Below are 19,168 nucleotides of genomic sequence, written 5' to 3'. Positions count from 1 at the left end.
GGCAAAAATGCAGGCCCAGTGTCAGCAGGTAATTTGATCTTGCAAAAGAAGCTGGAAGTCTAGATTTTTATGTGAAATCATGATTACTGAATGTTGGCCACTCATGAAAATTTAACACCCTGTGGAGGCCAATTTCATCCAGGCCAAACAAAAGAAGCTCATGGGCCAAACCTGGCCTGCAAGCTGCTGGTGGGGGTGACCTTGAGGGACACTCCCCCCCTACCCAGGGCCTGTGGGGCAGAGGAGTGTGAAGACAGACATCACACCTCCGAGGAGCAGTGACAAGGGCCGGATGGTGGGAGGCGGGGCCAGGGAAGGCTCTGGTGTGTGGAGCGATGTGTGACCATACTTGGAGGAACACACAGGATAAGTACAGCAAGGGCATCCAGGCTGAGGGAGGGAGGTGGGCGGGGGCCTGGGGACCTGTCTGAGCCCAGGGAGATCAGAGTGACGTAGGCCAGGCAGGCCCAGCCGCCTAGGACCTGCAAAGGCAAACTGAGGCATGTAGACTCTATCCAGGGGCCGGCAGAGGCACTGGGGAATTGCCTGGCTGTCCAGTGGCAACCCACTCCAGAGTGCTTGCCTGGGAAATCCCACGGACAGAGGAGCCTGGCGGGCTGTAGTCCATGGGGTCATAGAGAGTCATACACGACCAAACAACAGTGAGTGCTTAGGACTCGGTGCGTTCACTGCGGTGGGCTGGGTTCAATCCCTGGTCGGTGGTCCTGGGAGACAGGGTCCTTGACTCCGTCTAAAGAGGAGAGAACAGGGGACTTCCCTGGTGGTCCAGGGGCTAAGACTCTATGCTCCCAATGCAGGGGGCCTGGGTTCCATCCCTGATCAGGGAACTAGATGCCGCAACTAAGGGTTCTCATGCCACAACCAAAAGTAATCCTGCATGCCGCAACAAAGATGGAAGAGGCCACGTGCGGCGACTAAGACCCGGTGCAGCCAAATGAAAAAATAAAGAGGAGGGGACAGGTGTGGGCCCACATTTCTGGCCTCGTAAACAAGCTCCACCCCCACCACACCCAGACAAAGCCTCTCCTCCGCCAGACCTGAATCAGGCTCCTCTGAGCTCTCTTCTCAGCTATAGGCCTGACCTTGGGTCCTGTCCTTGGCCTGCCTACGTCAGTTTTAGCAAGAATCCTACTGGCTCAGTTTAGCAAGTATCCCTCGTCCTCGAAACCTGATCAAGTCCCTCCTTCCCCACTCTGGAGCTCTTACTCTTCTTTAGCAGGAATCTTGTCGAGTCACTTTCGCCAGAATCCCTCCAGCCTTCAGGTTTCCTCCATCTGCTGACCCCCGCCCTCCTTGGCTCTAAATCCTCTATTGTTCTTGTATTCAGAGTTGAGCTTCATTTCTCTCCTGGGGCAAAACTCCTTTTGCAGCGGTCCCTGAATAAAGGCTGCTTTACTGCCTTATCAAGTGTCATGAATAATTTTTCTTTAACACCTGTCCATACCCAAGGTAATTCCAACCGCATACCTATTTGAGGATAAATCCTATCCAAGGTGCTTGCTCTTGAGTTTGGGTTTTGTTTAAGGAAGGGTGTGTAGACCCAAGCAGCGGCTCCCTCCAGTGGCACAGACTCTATCCCCTTGTTCCATCTTCACTTTGAGTGCAAGCGCGCGCGTGTGTGTGTGTGTGTGTGCGTGAGCATGCACGCATGTGTGCTCAGTTGCTCAGTCATGTCTGACTCTTTGCGACCCTATGGACTATAGCCTGCCAGGGTCCTCTCTCTCTCCATGGAATTTTTCAAGCAAGAATACTGGAATGGGTTGCCATTTCCTACGCTAGGGGAACTTCCTGATGCAGGGATCTAACCTGTGTCTCTTGCATCTCCTGCGTTGGCAGGCAGATTCTTTACCACCGTGCCCCCCAGGAAGCCCCAGACTATTTTGAGTGCAAGGCCCGGGGCAAAATCAGTGAGAACCGTGGAGCTAGTCCTGCCCCCTGTTTCCAACTCAGCTGCCCCACCTACGAAATGCTGTTCTCCCAGGACCTCCTGCCAAACACCTCGAAGGCATCTTATACATCCCATCTCAGATCCTAGTGGATCTGCTTTTTTTGGGATGTGGACCATTTTAAAAGTCTTTATTAAATTTGTTACAATATTGTTTCTGTTTTATAGCATTTTTTATTTTGGCTACAAGGCATGTGGGATCTTAGCTTCCCCACCAAGGGCTGAACCCGCACCCCCTGCCCTGGAAGGTGAAGTCTTAACCACTGGACTTCCAGGGAAGTCCCAGGATCTGCTTCTAAAATTGAAATAGATGCAGAACCCTATCGTCACTGCATGGTCTAGGCCACTTGGTCATGGCATTACTTGCCTGGTTTCACTCACTAGCCCCCAGCTGCTCCTTTCTTGGCCTTTTTTTTTTTTTTGTAATTTATTATTTTTTTTTGGTCACATTGCAGGGCATTTCAGGATCTTAGTTCCTCAACCAAGGATCGAACCCTTGCCCCACTCTGTGTTGGGTGCACAGAGTTGTAACCACTAGGCCACCAGGGAATTCTGCCTTCTTAATCCAGCATCCTACGTGGTCCTGTTATACTCTGAGCAGACATCTCTCCTCTGCTCAGAACCTCCCCAGGCTCCCTCCCACCTCAGGGTAAACGCTGGAGTCCTTGTAACAGACTCCACGCACCATGACCTGTCCCCTCCCCCATTTCCTCTCTACTCTTCCCCTGTTGCTCTTCCCCTGCCCCCTCAGCTCCGACCATACTGCTCTCTCAGTTATCCCCTCCTTCTTCCTGGAACCTCTTTTCCTGGGATGTCTCCACAGCCAGCTCCCACCTTCCTTCAAACTTTTGCTCCCCTGTCACCTTCCCTTGAGATCCCCTTGCAGCCCCGATTTAAAGCCACAACCTGCTACCCTCACCTCTCTGCACCTCCCTGCCTTGTTGTTCTCCCAAGCTCATGACACCTGCTGACTCTCCAACGTACTTATTAATGCCATCATGCTCTTTTCTCCTTGGTGCTGAGCAACCAAATGGAAGAGTATCTTAGAAATATCAGACCCTCTGTGCTTCCTCTAGGTATATCTTAAGAGAGTGTGGTCTCTGAGACATATGTCACCTGGGCTCTCCTCGCTTTGGACAACCACGACAGGGTTCCCAGCCTTTAGGTCCCTAAGCCCTACACATATGCACGTGCCACTGTCTCAAGCCAACATCTGAGGGATTGGTTTTCAAATGTGTACAGATGCTCCTCTGATGAATATTGTACAGCCGTTTAAAAGCGCTACTGAATTCCTTTTAGCTGCTTGGCCATGATTTATTTTCTCTGTCGACCAATACTCTCAATGCCACCATTATTGAATGGAAGTCCTCCTTCTCAAAGTAGTTGGGAACGCCTTGCCTAAGGCCAGAAAAGGGATCTAATAAACAAGTCTGGGGACCCTTGGCCATCCTTCATACGGGTTCCTGCCAGGAACATTGCCCACAATTACTCTCACCTACCCCCAGGCAGAATAGCAGCAGCTTCCAGGGAGCAGGAGCTCACTCATCAGAGTGAGGCAATTCATAATCCGTTAACCTTGAATTCTGCAAGTCCTGCCATTCCACAAGCTGGGGCTTGTGAGAGCTGTTCTCAGCTTGGGAGGAATTCAAATGAGCTCTTGCAAGCAACACGCACCTCATTGTTGCACATCCCGGGCGTCTGGGCACCGTGTGCTGTACAGCGTGGCCGGGGTTCAAGGAACGTGGTTATCTTAGAGCAGAGATACAGATGGAGTGCTCACAGTCAGACCATCCCACCTTGCACAAGAGATCCTGAGAAGGTCTGTGCAAATTTGATCTGATGATCTTGGTTCAGATGTTAATCATAATGTGTGCTAAGTTGCCTCAGTCATGTCCAACTCTTTGTGACCCCAAGGACTGTAGCCCGCCAGGTTTCTCTGTCTACTGGGATTCTCCAGGCAAGAATACTGGAGTGGGTTGCCATGTCCTCCTCCAGGGGATCTTCCCCACCCAGGGACTGAACCTATGTCTTCATTGACAGGCGAGTTCTTTACCACCAGCGCCACCTGGGAAGCACGTTAATAATACTGGCCAGCATTTACTGAGCACCTACTATATGCCAAGTGCTTTCTGCAGGCACAATCTCATCGCAACAGCCCAGTATTCCTCCCTGTTCCTCCTCCCCCCTCTTTTAAAAATAGATATGGAAATAGAGAGGTTTGGTAACTGGTTCAAGGCCCACAGGTGGTCAAGCCCCAGGGTTGCCTGATCTCCAAAGTCAGTATTCTTGACTTGTCTGTCCATTCCCAAACTTGAAGATTCTGGGTTGGCAGCCTCTGTGGGGCCACCCCTGTCTGATAACTGCAACAGGTTCCTGTCTGGCGTGGTATCTCCTTGGGTCATACTGCTAAGGATCTAGGCTGGGTGGGGATGGACTGCAAGGGAAAGCTCCATTTCTATATCTACCATTTGGGCACCTGTGTGGCTCATTCCTGGCGGTTCCATGCCTTGATAGGGAGGCTTCATTCTGCCGGGCGAGCCTGTCCTGTTGGTTCATACATCCCAAATCTCCGTAGGAGAGAGACCCCCCAGGGGAAGCACAAGCCCTTCAGACTATTGCATGGTGAGGTACCCCTCCTGATAGGTCCTGTAACTCCAGAATCAGTAATGAAGCATCTTTCCCAGTGGGTCCAGCAGCTTCCTTGGTGTGTGAAATCCTCAACTCTGCAGCTCAAACTCTTTGGGGATCCTTCCTGGGGTTCCCTCTTGGGGCGAGGGTGCTGCGGGTCCCTGTTCTTCGTGGGGACCCCAGCAGGCTTGCTCTTCTCTCTAGAGGGCGGGACCTCTTCGGTTCCTGCGCGAGATGACCCCTCCCGGCTGGTTTTGTGGCTTCACCTCCCTCTTTCTCTGAGAGCGCCTCTCTGGCACTCTTGCTTTTCAGACCCTCCAGTCGGGTGCGGGTCTCTCCCCGGCGCCCCTTCTCTGCCGGGCCCCCTTCCGCCCGCGCCCGGCGAGGGGCGCCCCCTCTCCCCGTGAGGGCGGGAGCCAGAACAGTGTCTCCGGCCGCCTGCAGGTGTCTCCCCACGGAGGGGCGCGCGTCCCTGCGCCGTGGCCGCTGCCAGGCGCCCGCGGCTCCTCGCCGAGGTGCACTCGCGCTCCGGGCTCCGGGTGCGCCGGAGCCGCTCCGCCGCCGCCCGACCCCGCGTTTCCCCGCGCGCCCCCCGCGCGCCGCGCCCCCACCCCCGGGGTAGGGGGGCGGGTCATGGGCCCGCGCCGCGTCCGCCGCCGCCCATCGCAGGCGCCCGAGCCCCGGGGCGCGGCGGGCAGCGGCCGCTGACGCGGGGCGCCGGCTGCCAACTTCGCGCGCGGAGCTCCCCGGCGGCGCGGTCCCGGCGGCGCGGGCGGCATGAAGACGAGCCGCCGCGGCCGAGCGCTCCTGGCCGTGGCCCTGAACCTGCTGGCGCTGCTCTTCGCCACCACCGCCTTCCTCACCACGCACTGGTGCCAGGGCACGCAGCGGGTGCCCAAGCCGGGCTGCGGCCAGGGCGGGAGCGCCAACTGCCCCAACTCGGGCGCCAACGCCACGGCCAACGGCACCGCCGCCCCCGCCGTCCCCGCCGCCGGGAACGGCCCCCCTGGCGGCGCGCTCTACAGCTGGGAGACGGGAGACGACCGCTTCCTCTTCAGGAATTTCCACACCGGCATCTGGTACTCGTGCGAGGAGGAGCTCGGCGGGCTCGGTGAGTGAGCGGGGGCGCCCCGGGGCTCGGCTCCCGGCTCCCCCGGGGCTGCGCGCTCCCTCCTGGCGCTGGGGCTGGGGGCCCCGCGCCGCCGCTAGGACGCCGTGCCCCGCGCTCCGCAGGCTCGGCCGGCCCAGCGTTCCCGCGGGGAGCGCGGTGGGCAGGTTGCCGGATGGTGTGGTGGTGGTGTCTGTAAGATGCTGGGCTTTCGGGACGCTCCACCGTTTCAAGGTTCAAGAGGAGCTCCTGCCCCTTCCGAGCGCCAGGCGCCTTTAGTGGGGGGCGGCGGGGGGGGGGACGTCGCCGCGCCTTGGGGAGGCGCGTCTCCCGGCCACCCGCCCCGGCTGCCGGTCGGCGGGGCGCGCGTTCCTTTCCGCGCCAGAACTCATCTTCACGCTCGCCCCTTCCCCCCTTTCCCTTCGCGGGGCTCTGGCTACCCCCGTCCCGCCCGGGGTGGTGGGGGTGTTGCCCCCTCCCAACGCAGATCCACAGAGCCCCGAGCCCAGGGGGTCATTCTTCCCCGCACCCCATTTCCAACCCGCGCTCATCGGCTCCCAGCCCCGGTTTGGGGAGTGAGCAGTGGGGGCAGTCCGGTTGGTTCCCTGCAAGGGGCAAGGAGCGCTTCGCGTCCGGCCCCTACCCGGAGAAGATGCGGCGGGAGGAAGAGAAGGCAGGCGGGAAAGCGGGACAGCCCGGCGAGGATCCAATCAGAATTGAGGCGGGGGGCGGGGTGGGGGGGCAGGTCTGTGGGGGAAGGGGGTGACTTTTCAGAAGACAGATCCAACTGCGCCCTTGGCCTCGCACCCTTGCCTGTACCCGTAGGAGACGGCCAGGGCTGGAATAAGGGTCTCCGAGGCAGGCAGCGAGGCCGGGGCAGGACCCCGGGGCCCCATGCTGGGGACGCTGGTCCACACCACCCGGAACCTCCCGGACGCTGGAGAGGATGTTGCTCCAAGTCCAGGTGAGGGGGCCCTCTTGAGTGAATTGACCTCACTCCCCAAGGTTAAAACTCTCCTCTGTCACTTAGCTCTCAGATGTCAACGTGGGCTATGTGTGCAGCCACATGGAGACAGGAGTGGGCCACAAACCTCGTTTGCCCTGAGCTAGGCTTTGGCCTGACTGTTTGAAAGGACAGAGGGAAGAAGGTGTGGAATAAACCCAGGGAGGCTGCAGTCCCTGTAGGGAATGCCCTTTCCCATGTCTTCCCTGGCTGGCTCCTCCTCTGCTCCGTGGGGACTTCCTGGCAGGGTCCCCTGCAGAGAAGACCTCCCTGTCCCCCTTTGGAAGCAGAGTCTCTTTGTATTGACATCTCATCGCCACTTTTATCTCCCCCATCACACTTGGCACAACCTGAAGTTTTCTGGGGGCATGCCTTTGGCCACCAGCTTCTTGTCCCTGGTCCCCATAGGGCGGCACTCTATGAGGGCAGGGCCCTAGCCATCTTGTTCATTGCCATGCCCAGCCTCTGGGTATTGTCTAGAGCATAGAAGGTCTTCAGTACCTATTTGCAGGGTAATGTTGCGTGAGGCCTCGGGACCATGGACTGGAGGTTTCCTGGGGTGCTGCCTGCTCTGTCTTGCCTCTGGGGGTGATCCACTGAACTTTTATGGCACCACTTGCTTGATACTGGCTGTTTGCCAAAGACCATCTGAATCGGGTCATGCCCTGACCAGTTTCACCCCATCAGACTTACTTCTGGCGTGCACTCAGGACATGAGTATTTTACTCTGGGATGTAATAATAATAAATTAACCTTAAAAGACATCTTGGCTAAAATTCCCTGCTTTCCACTCATCGTAGTCCTCTCCCACAGAGGCCCCGGAATGCCTTATGCTGGAAAGGATCTGCACCCTTTTGGGGGTAGAGGTCCCTCCCCACACTTCACCTCTACCTCTTACCAAGTTTCTCTTCATGGAAACTCTCAGACCACCTGCTCCTTCCTTTGTGTACACACTTAGATCCAACACTGTGTCTGGTGGTGGCGTGGTCCCGTCTCTGCTCCATGAAGTGCCAGGGTCTCCACTGGCCAGCTTAGCCTCTCAATTGTTGGAGGTCCCTCCAGGCCCCTTCCTGAAGGTCACACCCCGAACTGTTGCTGTTATTTCCCTGTAGCTCATCCTTGTGGCTCATTCAGGGCTTGACACAAGATGTTAAGGATTTTTTTGATTGGAGTATAGTTGCTTTACAGTGTTGTATTAGTTTCTGCTGTACAACAAAGTGAGTCAGCGATATGTATATGCATATCCCCACACAGCATGTTTAAATTCTTTAAGTATTAAGGAATGTTAGTTAAAAAAAATTGAAAACAATGCTAGCTCACAATTATTGAGCCCTTGATGTGTACCAGAATTGTGAAAACGTCTCACCTGCGAAATTTTGTTGAACACCCTTGCGTGGCAGGCACTTCTATGGTGCCCATTTTTCAGATGAGGACTTTGAAGTTAAGAGAGGTTCTTGTCTGGCCTCACACCTGATGAGGGGGCCTGAGTTGTCTTTCTGGGGCAGAAAGGAATCCAGATGAAGTGATCAGAGAAGAGAACCGTGCAGTTGGGGGTTGGAGAAAGGGGCAGTTTGGGAGAGGGCTCAGCATAAGACCCTCACCTGCAGTCCTCTCTTAGTAAAAACGTGGATGGTTAGTTTGTTGGGTAAATAAAACAAACCCACAGTTTTTCTCTTTCCTTTTGATCACTGTTGGTTAGCGATCGCCCCTCCCAGAAAATCACAATTTTCCTCCCTGGGAGCTTGGAAAACAGTTATCAGCCTGTCACTGTTGGTGAGAAATTTGGGAAGTCTGAGCCAAACTTGGATGATTTTCCCAGCGGATCCTACGGTGCCCAGATCCTACCCCTCCATCGCCATGGTACTGAAAGGGTGCCAGGAGGTACCTGGCCTCAAACTTTTGTTGCTATGACAACCTTCCTTCTGGGTTCTGCAACCATTTTAAAATTTCTTTCTACTTGGAGAGGGGGAAAAAAAACACCCCAACACACCCCTCCCGCCCACTCCCCAGGAACAAAATCCTACTCTCCCCGCAGAACATGGCCAACCAACTTCCTTCCCTCCCACCATGAAACTACAGGAAAGGTTTTCTTCCTTTCTCTGGATTTTATGTTCACTCCAGTGAAAACACCAACCACGAAATCCTAACCTCTCCATGAGAGGCAGCTGTTAAATGTTCCTTCCTCTCAAACGCCTGTTCGGTAATTTCTTTCTGTGCTCAGGGTAAAAACCTCTCCCGACTCTGGGCAGCCACAGGGAAATCTAATAAGCCCCTTTTCCCACACTAAAAAAAATCTACAGGATTCACAAAGAAAACTGCAGCCTGTCCTAAACAGACACAATCTCCCCAGACCCGGCACAAAGGACGCTTTTCTCTCTCCTCTAAGAAGGAGCATCAGCCTCCTTCAACAGGCAGACAGGGAAGCATGGCCTCGACACAGAATTACCCCAAGCCCTTCACGCAAATTGGATTTCTCTTCTGGCTGAGATGCTCGGAAGGCGCGGGTGGGTGCAGACGCAGGCCTTGGGGTGGGAGGGGCGGCAGAGAAAGGCCTGGAAGAGTGATGAGGGAAGGTCTGGCGGTGGGCGGGAGGGGGTGGCGGGAAGGAGGCTGCGCTGACGGGAGCGCAGGTGATGTTTGACTTCGGCTCGGGGAGGGTGTGTTTGAGCCTCAGGAGAAGGGTGACTCCGGAGGATTGATGGGGTGGCCAGGTCTAGGGGGGCTTGTGAGGGTGTCTGGAGGGAAGTGGGACTGGGGTGGCCGGTGAGAAGGGAGAGATGAGTCAGGGGAAGGAGGAACAGGATGGTTGGTGTCCTGACTCTAGACCTATTCTGTCCCCTGTCATGGATGGACAAGGTCCAGGAAGGATGGATGCCTTGCAATGCCTCTTTATAGTGGTGTGGTTTGGGCCAGGGCCTCAGTTTGCTGGCCTGTAGAATGGGGTTTATGGGGATCAGCGCGACTAGCAGCTGCTCAGGGAGCAAGGATTCAGTGAAACAGTGAAGGGATGTGCTGAGCACCTGTTGGATGTGTGATGCCTGGTCTCACTTCTGCGCTGCCCCCTGTCTGAGCCACACTGTGTCTCTCCCGTGGACTTCTGCACCTGTTCCATGATTGCCCCCATCCCTGCCCATCCCTGTCCACTCTGCAACTGAGTAATCGTCGGATCCTGTCCCTCCTTTGCACAGGCCCCTCTGACAGTCCCCTTCTCACTTAGAATCAAAGCCATATGGTCCCCGAAGCTTGAGGCCCCGCATGAGGGTGGCCCTCAGCCTCCCCCGGCTCTCTGGGTCCTCTCCTTCCCACACTGGTCACTGACTTCTGCTGCACTGGCCCTCAGCACCAGACAAACGTGGCCTCAGGGCCTTTGCACTGGTCCTCCCTTCTGCCTGGAAGGCTCTTCCAGCAGATGGCCACAAAGACTGTTTCAGCAATTAAAAAAAAAAATATTTATTTGGCTGCACCGTTGCAGCATGTTGGATCTTTCAGTTGTGGCATGTGGGATCTGGGCTTGCCAGGTGGCGCTAGTGGTAAAGAGCTCTGCCTGCCAATGCAGGAGACATAAGAGACACGGGTTCGATCCCTGGGTCGGGAAGATCCCCTGGAGGAGGGCATGGCAGCCCACTCCAGTATTCTTGCCTGGGAAATCCCATGGACAGAGGAGCCTAGCAGGCTACAGCCGATGGGGTTGCAAAGAGTCGGACATGACTGAGTTACTAAACACACACGCATGTGGGATCTAGTTCCCTGACCAGGAATCAAACCCGGGTGCCCTGCTTTGGGAGCATGGAGTTTTAGCCACTGGAGTGCCAGGGAAGCTCCTGTTTCCCAAAGCTTCTTGAAATCAGCTCTCTCCCAGCACCTGATTCAACACTAATCTCCCCACACTTTCCCTGCTTGATTTCTAGCCGCTTGCCACCGTCGACTTTTGCTTAGCGTTCCTAGTTTGTTTCGTGTGTGGTCCATGGGCTCTGTGCAGCTGGGGGTTGAGTTTATCTGGGTTCTCCACACTGGTCCCCAGTGCTGGCACATAGTGGGGTTCCATCACCTTTTGTGGGATGGATTTCGGTTGTTATAACTTGTTTTCTGGGTGCAGTTCTCTGCCAGGCTCCAAGTGTCTTCTTATGCTGCAGTGAAGCAGGGGGCTGGCCGGGGACCCCTCCCCTTCTGCTGAGGTTTCTGCTCCACCTGCCCCTCACTATGCTCACCAGTGAGCATAATGGGACCCTTGCTGGGGAGGAGAAGCCCCCTGCTACCCCATGCCTTCTTGCTTCCCCTTCATTTCTGTAGAAACCTCAGCCCTTCTGTCTGCCCCTTACATTATGCTGCTCCATTTTCACAAGTATAAAGAGTCCTATGATGTCCCCAACCTGGAGCTTCCAGTGCTTGGGAATACATCAGTGTAATATTACACAGGCCAGGAGCAGCTGATGGGTGAAAGCTGGACTTTGAAGGGGGTGGCTTGGGCCCCCCACAAGTGTTACTTCCTTTGGTTCCCATAAGAACCCTGTGAAGTAGGTGCCATGGTTATGCCCAGTAAGGAAACTGAGGCACAGAGAGGGAAAGTGATTGGTTCAAGGCCACACAGTTTCCAGGTGGCAGAGCTGTGATATGCAGAAGGCTCCAGAGCCTGGCCCTTGTCTGCTGTGCAGTGCTGCACCCCGTCTCCACCACCCCAGTTAATAAGGCTCCCCTGGCACCTCCAAAAGGCTTGTTGGGAAGAGCACTGTGCCAGTTGTCCTGACCCAGGCTGTCCCGGGTTCGAATCCAGCCTCCAGTGCCAGCTTGCAGAGGGACTTTAAACAAGTCACACACTCTCTCTGGCCTTGTCTTTCCTTGTGTGTAAAATGAACATTTCGTTTTGTTTTTTGTCTGCATGATGGAGGCGGCAGAGCACCCAGTGACCATAGGCCTTGTGGTCGCACTGTCCAGGCTCCAGCCCCTAAGCCACCACTCATGTGCTGTGTGACCTCTGGCAGGGGCTTGCCCTCTCTGGGCCTCAGTTTCCTTGGCTGGGACAAGAGGATGATGATATCTGCCTCACGATTGTATCCTTGGAGTTCAGGTGGATAACACAGGTGCTTGGCTGGTATATGGCAATCACTCAATAATGGAGCTTGTGGTCATCTGACCTTAGGTTAGAGGCTGTGGACGTGTGGCCCTTGGGTCACCTTCAAACTGTCCATTTAAAAAAAAATAGGTATATTTGGTTTATTTATATATTTTTGGCTGCATGGCATGCTGGATCTTAGTTCTCCAACCAGGGATCGAACTCTTGCCCCTTGCAGTAGAAGTGTGGAGCCTTAACCACTGGACCACCAGGGAAGACCCTGTCCATCTGTTTTCTTGGCCCTGCGGTGTTTTCAGCATCTTTGAATAAGTTGCCAGTGTTTGAAAATTGAGACACTTCACAGAAACATCCAGATTGATGGCTTTTCTCAAAAACTTGGCAGGTCCATCAGCACTGGGCCCAGGTTCCTGTGGGGGTGGCAGTTGCCTCTCCCCGTGGTCCACCATCCCCCCCACCCCCCACCATCTGCCCTCCCCCATCCACCCAGGCCCCAAGCCTTGGGGTCCTCCTTGGTGCCTCGTGTTCTCACATCCCACGTCTCATCCATGGGCAAATCCTGCCTGCTCTTCATTTAGAGTCCAGCCCCCACCTGACCATGTCCTGACCAGCTCTGCCCTGGTATCTCTCCCCTGGACTAGGCCAGTCACCCCTCCCTGGGCTCCTGCCCTTGGTCCCCACCCCCGTCTGTTCTCCATCCGGCACCAGAGGAATCCTGTTAAATCCGAGTCCCTCCTCTGCACAGGGCCCTCCCGTGCATCCTGTCCTACTTGGTTACAGCCAGGCATCGTCGAAGCCCTGTGGGCCTTTTGAAATTTGCCCCTCGTGCCTCTCTGACCATCTCTCCCCGCAATTGCTCTGCCCTGGCCACACCAGCCTGCTTGCCGGTCCTCCAACAGGCCAAGGCCCTCCCGCCTCAGAGCCTTGGCACTTGCTGCTCCTTTAATGTGGGAACTCTTTTCCAGGTACCTGCCAGGGTCCCTCCCTTCTTAGGCAGGGCTCTGCTCAGATGTCCTCTCTCAGTGGACATGGTCCCAGACCACCTTCCCAGACCATGTGGTCTACATCAGTGACTTCACGTCTCCAAACACTTCCCACCCCTCCTTATTCCCCCATCACTCTAATTATTGTCTTACCCACTACCTATCACTCATTTATCTCCGTCCTTCCTTTCTTTCAAAAAATTTTATCAGAGTATAGTATATTTACAGTGTAGTTTCAGGTGTACAGCAAAGTGAATCAGTTACATGTACATATCTCCCCTCTTTTTAAAGATTCTTTTCCCATATAGGCCATTACAAAGTATCCAGTAGGGTTGCCATGCTATACAGTAGGTCCTTATTAGTTTTATATATAGTATTTTATGTATAGTAGTGTGTATATGTCCATCCAGGGCTTCCCAGGTGGCGCTAGTGGTAAAGAACCTGCCTGCCACTGCAGGAGATGTAAGAGATAAGAGACGGGAGTTCAATCCCTGGATTGGGAAGATACCCCCCTGGAGAAGGAAATGGCAACCCACTCCAGTATTCTTGCCTGGAGAATCCCATGGACAGAGGAGCCTGGCGGGCTACAGTCCATGGGGTCACACAGAGTTGGACACGACTGAAGCGACTTAGCACAGCACACATGCATATGTCCATCCCAACCTCTAAATTTATCTCTCCTCCTTCCCCCACCCCTTGATAATCATAAGTTTGTTTTCTACATCTGTGACTCTGTTTCTGTTTTCATTTATCCTTATTATGTCTCTCCCTTGCTCGGATGCTGACTTCATGGGGGCAAGACTTGGTGCATTTTACATAATGCTGGCTTTGAGTGAGGGTTCGGTGAATATGTGTTGAATGCATGTGGGGTTCTAGGACCTTCTCAGAACTCGTGTGTGCAGCGGGAGGCCCCCGGTTCTGTGCCTGCTGTTCCGTTGGACTTGTCAGATGTCCTTTCTTCCCTCTTCCCCTCCCTGTTCTCCTTCTGAGAAGAGGTATTCAGTGGGGGTGCTGTAAGGGGCTAAGGGGGTTCATGCGGTCATCCTCCCTGTTTAAATCCTGGGGCCAGACTTGGAACCTTGTGGGGATATTGTGACCTCAGGGCTCTGTGTTTCCAGTGGGGCCATCTGTGGTCCGAACCGACAGGAGCAGACTCAAGCCCACTTAAGGACAGGGTTTCTTTCTTTCTTTTTTTTTCTTTTAAGGAGGATGCTGCTGCCTACAAAATCCAGGCAAAGGCCTTGGAAGTCAGAGCCAGGACTATCTGGGCTCCTGGAGGCCAGAGCTGATAATCTTCCTGCAGGTCCAGAGTCACCAACTAAAACCCTACTGAGGCCAGACTGGAAACCAAAGAAAGTTTGGGGAATGGAGGGGCCAGTGGGGAACTGGGAGCGGCTGCCCCCCTAAAGGGGCAGCTATTGTTCAGCTCCAGTGCCCATTATTATTGCAGGAAGGGGGACCCTGTAGGACCAAAGTTGTCCATTTTATCAGCCCTCCAAGAAATGGCTGAAATTTGGCAATGAATTCAGTTAATAAGAAGCGTGCTCTGCAGGACTGGGCCTAACATTTATGAAGGGTGAGCAGACCCTGTCCCACCAGTTTGCAACTTCTAGGCCAGAGCCCTGCTGCTCCTGTGATTGGAGTCCCAGCTCCTTGTTTCCATGGCTATTGGTTCACAGTCTTGAGAAAGAATCTGATTGGACGGCGTGGTGCCCGTGGTGGCCTTGATGGCTGATTCCGTCTGCTCTGTCCGGGAGTGGAGGGTGTAGGATCTACACAAGCCCGTCCTGTGAAGAGAGGAGAGCAGAGCTTCAAGCCAGGGGGAAGGGTGGGGGCTTGGATGGACATCCCTAAAGGAGGTGACCCATTAGGCAGGACTCCAGGTCTCACCACGTGAGAGACAAAATCACCTGAAATGGCCTTAAAAAAAAAAGAAGAACTTATGGTCGCTCTTGATAGAAAGTCTTCTAAGAAAAGTCCAGGTTGTGGCGTGGCTGGATCACAGTGTAACTGGGACTTTCTCTTTCCAGCCTTTGGCTCTGCCTTCCTCTGGGTTAGCTTCATTCTCAAGTCCACTCTCCCCCTGTGGATATCCCCCAAACTTTGGACTTACCTTCTGTCCTTTCAGTAACTTGAGGGGCAAAAGAGATCATTCTGTCCAAGGTTCCAAACAAAAGTCCCAGAGCCTGTTCTCACTGGATCAGTTTGGGACTGTGTCTCCATGTCCTTGAACTGATGGGCGTGGCCTGAGGGGTAGATGGTATTGATTGACCACAGGATATGAGGACAGGTTCCCCTCAACCATGAGGCCTGAGAGTGGAAGAGGGCTGTTCCAGTCAGCACTTACCACAGTGATGCTGTGTAACAGCAGAACCTCAGGGGCAGACAGCTGTAAGCTCAGCTTGATAGTCTGTGGGTCCACATTAGGTCGGGCCTAAATATTAGGTGACTCACACGTATGCTGGCTATTTGCTTTGCTGACACCTCATTGGCCAAAGCAAATCATGCAGCTGAGCCTGGAGTCACTGTTGCGGGCACCACAGAGTTACAATGGCCAAGGGCATGGATATAGGTTGTTGCTGTTATTTAGGTGAAGTCGTGTCTGACTCTTTGCGACCCTGTGGATTGTAGCCCTCCAGGCTTCTCTGTCCGTGGGATTTTCCAGGTAAGAATACTGGAGTGTCGCCATTTCCTTCTTTGGGGGAATCTTCCTGACCCAGAGATGGAACCTGAGTCTCCTACATTGGCAGGCGGATTCTTTACCATCTGAGCCACCAGGGAAACTGTCTATGGATACAGGAGACAGTGAAGAATTGGGGCCATTAAAACAGTCATTGGATTGACATATACACCTTGCTCTGTTTAAAATAAGTAACCAACAAGGACCTTCTGTTTTAAAAAAAGGGAAAGAGGACAAGAGGATGATATAGATGAGATGACATTGGCCAGGTGTTGATAATTCTTGATGGTAGCCGATAGATTCATGGGGATTTATTACACTGCTCCTTTCACTTTTGTGTATGTTTGAAATTTTCCACAATAAAAAAGTTAAAACAATCACTGTATTGTAGGTGGTTCTTCAAAGCTGGGACTTGTCCAAGTAAGAGGGACTTCCCAGGTGGCTCAAGAGTAAAGAACCCACCTGCCAACTCAGGAGACTCAGGTTCGATCCCTGGGTCAGGAAGATCCCCTGAAGAAGGTAATGGCAACCCACTCCAGTATTCTTGCCTGGGAAATCCCTTGGACAGAGGAACCTGGAGGGCTACAGTCCATGGGGTCACAAAAGAATTGAACATGACTGAGTCACTGAACAACAACAACCCAGAAACAGATGCTGGGCAGATAAGGACAACAGATGCCCCCTACTTACAAAACAAAGGTACATCTAGGAACTGAAGGAGTTTGTGGCTGAGCCCAATCTCTGGCCCAGTTCTTTTTAGCCAAGACACTGCAGCTATGCCTGAGTCAGAGGTTCTTGATCGTGTGGCCCTCTGGGCTCTGTGATGCTGAGATGGAAACCTGGGGCCTCCATCCAGAGAACCGGGTCCCCCTAAACACACAATTTGGCTTGCGGTTTCCGGAGACCCACGCTGGAGACCACCCCAAGTTGAGGACCTCTGATCCATCTGGTGTTTCCCAAACCTGGCTGTGCCCAGAGCCATCTAGTTGTTGGTGGTGGTGTTCAGTGGCTAAGTCGTGTCTGATTCTTTGCAACCCCATGGACTGTAGCTTGCCAGACTCCTCTGTCCTCCACTATCTCCCGGAGTTTGCTCAGATTCATGTCCATTGAGTCGGTGATGCTGTCTAACCTGAACTTGCTAAAAAACAGATTCCCTAGGGCCTCGCCCTTGGACCTTCTGCTGGATAGGTTGGGGGTAAGGCCCAGGGATCTGAATTTCTTTTTTAATTAATTGATTAATTGGCTGCGCTGGGTCTTCATTGCCACCCTAGGGTTTTTCTCTAGTTGCAGCAAGCAGAGGCCACTCTTCTTACTTCTCATTTCAGTGGCTTCCCTTATTGCAGAGCACAGGCTCCAGAGCTTGGGCTCAGTAGTTGTGGCACACGGGCTTAGTTGCTCCTCAGCATGTGGGATCTTCCCGGACCAGGGATTTAACCCATGTCCCCTGCATCGGCAGATGGATTCTTAACCACTGGACCACCAGGGAAGCCCCAGGGATCCACACGTCTAACCAGCTCCCCAGGGATTTCTGAAGCACAGCAGGTGTGGGCCCCGGTGTTCCCATCCAGGCCTCTCATTCTGCATCTGACAAGTGGGCAGCGAGCCCCGGCCAGGCCCCTCACTACCAGCCCACCTCTGCCTCCTGCTCTCTCAGCTTCCGGTACGGTCTTCCACTTCCGGCTCTGCGCCACGCTCTCTGCACTTCCGGCCACATCCAGCATATTTCCCACCTCTGCGTGTGTGCTCTCGCTGGTCCTTCATGCGGATTCCTTTCTTCTAAATATGAGGCTGTCATGTCCGAAGACCCTCCCCAACCCCCCAGCCCTCGATGCTGTGTTCTCCCACAATCTCCTCACAGCATTTCCCACCCGCTGAGATGATTTTTTTGTCTGTTTGTTTTAAATTTCCAAGTGCATTTATCACTTGTACCTCTCATCCTAAAATGAGCAGCTCAGAGCAGACCAGAGACTGTGTTCAACTTCTGACCGTGGTGTCCCTGGGCCAGAACGCCATGGTCCTTAGGAAGTGGCAGAATCCCTTTGGATGGGAGAGCTGGTACCCAGGGTCTCAATGTCGCAGGATGAGGGTCTTTCCATGGGATGTACATGTTACTTTGGAAATGCACAAAGCAAAATTGAGGGCTGTCAAGAGGGTCAGTGCATGCGTGCGTGTGTGTGTGTGTGTGTGTAAAGAGGGTAGAAAGTGACAGGCAGAATCAGCCCAAGTGCAGAGGCCCTCTTGGCTGGTTGGGAGCACCCCACAGCCCCGCAAGACTGTTCCAGGGTGGTGAAGCCCAGGGCTCCAGGATTCCCCAGGTCACGATAGGAGCGAGGGGAGGCCCTGAGCGTCCTCAGAGTGGAGGCCTGGGCAGACGTGCAGGATCACAAGGAAGAAAGGTGTGATCCCACACAGAGGATGGGGACACTGCTGGGGACAGAAGTTTAGAGCAGAGTGAATGGGAAGTTTTCCTCTCCTGAGTTTTCAGAGGAAATGTGGGTCTCAGTTTCCCCACCTGGCAAGTGGGGTGATTATCCTGAGCTCTTGGTTCGGCTCCTTCCTGTGAGTCAGTTCAGTTCAGCTGCTCAGTCGTGTCCGACTCTTTGTGACCCCCATGGACTGCAGCACTCCAGGCCTCCCTGTCCATCACCAACTCCCGGAGCCTACTCAAACTCATGTCCATTGAGTTGGTGATGCCATCCAACCATCTCATCCTCTGTCATTCCCCGTCTCCTCCCGCCTTCAATCTTTCCCAGCATCAGGGTCTTTTCTGATGAGTCCTGGTGGTTAAATCTATTCCAATGGGGAGGCCAGAATCGCTGACAAAAAATGAAGATGGCAGTGCTGACCTCTGTCACTGGATTCCTGCTGGGTGGTGACTCACTGAGGTGTGAAGGGTGGCTCGGCCCCAAACTGCCCATGCAGAGGCTGCCTCCTCATTGCTTCTGGATACTGGGCTGCAGGGTCCTCTCCCAGGGGCTGCCCTCTTGCTGCTGGTGGATGCCAGCCAGGGGATGTCCATGTTCCAGCTTCCCGAAGCAGATCTGGAGCCTGGGGGAGGGACAGTGGTGGGGAGGGGCCTTGTCCTGCATCCCAGCCTCCCAGGGAGGGGATCAGAGACTGCAGACACCCCGAATATCAGAGGGATCCAGGGTAAGGCTGCGATCAGAGGAGCCAGGAAGGGAGATAATGAAAGAGAGTGACAGAGAGAGAGAGAGAAAGAAAGACACATACAGAGGGGACCAGGGCAGGAGACGTGGAGACAGACAGAGGGATGTGCAGAGTTACAAACCAGGGACACACACACACAGATGGAGAGACACAGGGAGAAGCAGAGGCAGCAATTAGGGGGGAAACAGAGTAACTGAAAGGGAGACACCGAGACACACACACACACACACACACACACACAGAGGCAGGCCTTAGTTGCTGAGAGGAGAGGCAAGTAAGGGGAGCCTGAAATAGCCCGGGGGAGGCGGGAAGGCTCACATATGGCCCCCTTCTTGCTGCTCTTTTCCAGGAGGGCTGAGTCCATGATGGGAGGAGGCTGCACTGCCAGGGGTGGCCTCGTGAGGCCTCAGCCCTTGGTGCCTCGGGCAGGTGGGGAAGGTGCGGCAGCCAGACCAGACCCTCCCCTTCCCCAGACTCCCCCCTCCTCCTTCCTCCATCCCTCCCCTGCTTCGGGGGAGTGGGTGGGCTTGGTGTTGTGCTACTGGGGGGCTTCTGCCCATCGAG

The 19,168-nt window shown here is 54.4% G+C and overlaps 1 protein-coding gene across 2 annotated transcripts in view; it reads left to right on the top strand.

Annotated features, from left to right (window-relative positions):
• The first annotated feature begins 5,293 nt into the window (after nucleotides 1-5,293).
• GSG1L (GSG1 like) overlaps nucleotides 5,294-19,168 on the top strand; it is a 251,723-nt gene continuing 237,848 nt past the window's right edge. The window contains exon 1 of one of the 2 annotated variants that reach the window (XM_061401496.1): nucleotides 5,294-5,705. In XM_061401496.1, the coding sequence (XP_061257480.1) occupies nucleotides 5,372-5,705 (334 nt within the window). In that variant the 5' untranslated portion in view covers nucleotides 5,294-5,371. The remainder of the gene's footprint in view (nucleotides 5,706-19,168) is intronic. The other variant, XM_061401495.1, reaches the window with a different exon arrangement.

The sequence above is a fragment of the Bos javanicus genome, chromosome 25 (genome assembly GCF_032452875.1).
Source record: "Bos javanicus breed banteng chromosome 25, ARS-OSU_banteng_1.0, whole genome shotgun sequence".
NCBI lineage: Eukaryota > Metazoa > Chordata > Mammalia > Artiodactyla > Bovidae > Bos > Bos javanicus.
The sequence above is the reverse complement of the archived record's forward strand: the minus strand, read 5'-3'. Positions and strand labels throughout refer to the sequence as shown.